Raw genomic sequence first — 1,651 nt, forward strand, 5'->3', positions numbered from 1 at the left:
TAAGCACACCCCCATTTTATTGCCTTTTGTCCAACAGTCCTGAGCAGGGAAAGGGGCAGGAATGGCGGGGAGGGGAGGGAGGAGGTTTCCCCCTCAGAACCATCATGTAGAGGTCTTGAGGGGGTCTTTAACTTATTAGCGGGGGTGAGAGGCCCCCTACCCACTTCCTCACCAATCCCAGTTGGTCTCAATGGAGGAAAGATTTTTCTGAGGGGGTTTCCAGGCTTCTCACCGTCCATCAGGGCGTCGTCCCAAACTCCTCCTCATCTGCTCTTCTCAGAGTTAAATACAGGAGAGGGGAGTCTCTTTGAGGAGCCAGCAGTGGTATTTCTCAGGGTTCTAGACAAGGGCGTGTCAGTCTCTTTCTGCCCAACAGCGGGACGTCTTGGCTCCCCAGGCCTTAGGGTAAGTAGCTTTCAGTTTGACAGTCCCCCCCAAGCCTCATTGGTTAAATCTGACCCGGTACCATACAACAAATAAAGCCGGGCATTTCTCGCCATCGCACCCCACGAACCAGGAGGGTTCTTCAACTACCTCAATCTGTCGATCTAATTTATCAAGACCTCTCACTTTCCATCGGGGGGCTTCCCGGTCCTTCAGTCCCCCTGAGCCATCGGCCGAGCCCTTCAGCCGGTCACCGTCCATCCAGCGGGGTCTTCGGTGTCCTCATGCTGTCTAGCGGTCTCCTCGGGTCGTCATCTTCATCAGACAGGGTCCCTGGGGCCCCCTCGCCGTTGGACTCCTCGGTCGGGCCCCGCGTACGCACGAAGGCACCCATGGCCGTGGCGTGGCCCGAGCGTAGCATCTGGAGCTGGCGCCGACCGCGGCGGTACAGGTACTCGATGCGCAGTACGTCGGAGCGTGGCAGGCAGGCGTGCTGCCGAAACTCGGCCCGCACCCGTGCCTCGGCGCCCGGCTTCCCGCGCCCGGCGCGCAACAGCTCGCGGTACAGGCTGAGAACTTGCCTCTGCAACCGGCTGTGCCGGCTCATGGTAGCATCTGGGCCGCGGGGCACCGAGCGGCGCACAAACACAGCCGACAGAAACGGTGAAACACTGCCACAGGCACTTCCGCCTCCGGCTCCCAGCTTTGCGGCGCCGTCGCGCCTCATAGGTTGTCGCTGCTGCTACGTCACAATGTTGTGAGTAAGGGGCGGAGCTAATGGCTCACTGGCCCGCCCCACTGGACTTCAGTGTCCTTGAGAGGACGGTACTTCTGAGGGCCTGAAGGAGGGGGACGCTAGACGCTGAGACTCTTAGATTCGGGGTCGGAAGAGACCAGGGGATCCTGACCTGACTCTTGGGTCCTGCGAGTGGAGAGAGCTAGAGGTTAGGGTCCTTGTGTTCCCCAGAGCGCTGGGGGCACCGGGAGAGAGAAGACGGGCACACACGTGGGTTGATCCTCATTTATTGAAGCAACCATGGGAAGCTCCGTGCGTCCGCACTCCCAGAGCAAGTGTACATCGAGGGCCCCAACCCTTGGGGACGGGAATACGCGGTAAAGTGTTGGGTCACGGCCGGCAGAACAAGCCTCTCGGTGCTGAGAATACGCCGTGGGCAATAAGCCCCCAAACGCAGAGCCGGTAGCGCTCTCTGCCGCTGTGAGTCGGATCTGAGGGTGGGAGAGGGAGGGGCCTCCCTGGCTGTTGAAG

General features: G+C 60.4%; 1 protein-coding gene across 1 annotated transcript; it reads right to left on the reverse strand.

Moving 5' to 3' along the window:
- SDHAF1 (succinate dehydrogenase complex assembly factor 1) lies at nucleotides 1-1,167 on the reverse strand. Its single transcript, XM_088830761.1, has one exon. It carries the CDS (start codon nucleotides 1,109-1,111, stop codon nucleotides 635-637), a length of 477 nt encoding a protein of 158 aa, XP_088686887.1. The 5' UTR covers nucleotides 1,112-1,167; the 3' UTR covers nucleotides 1-634.
- Between the last annotated feature and the right edge of the window lie 484 nt (nucleotides 1,168-1,651).

This window comes from Moschus berezovskii, chromosome 22 (assembly GCF_049115385.1).
Source record: "Moschus berezovskii isolate FMDL1 chromosome 22, NW_MosBer_1.0, whole genome shotgun sequence".
Taxonomy (NCBI): Eukaryota; Metazoa; Chordata; class Mammalia; order Artiodactyla; family Moschidae; genus Moschus; species Moschus berezovskii.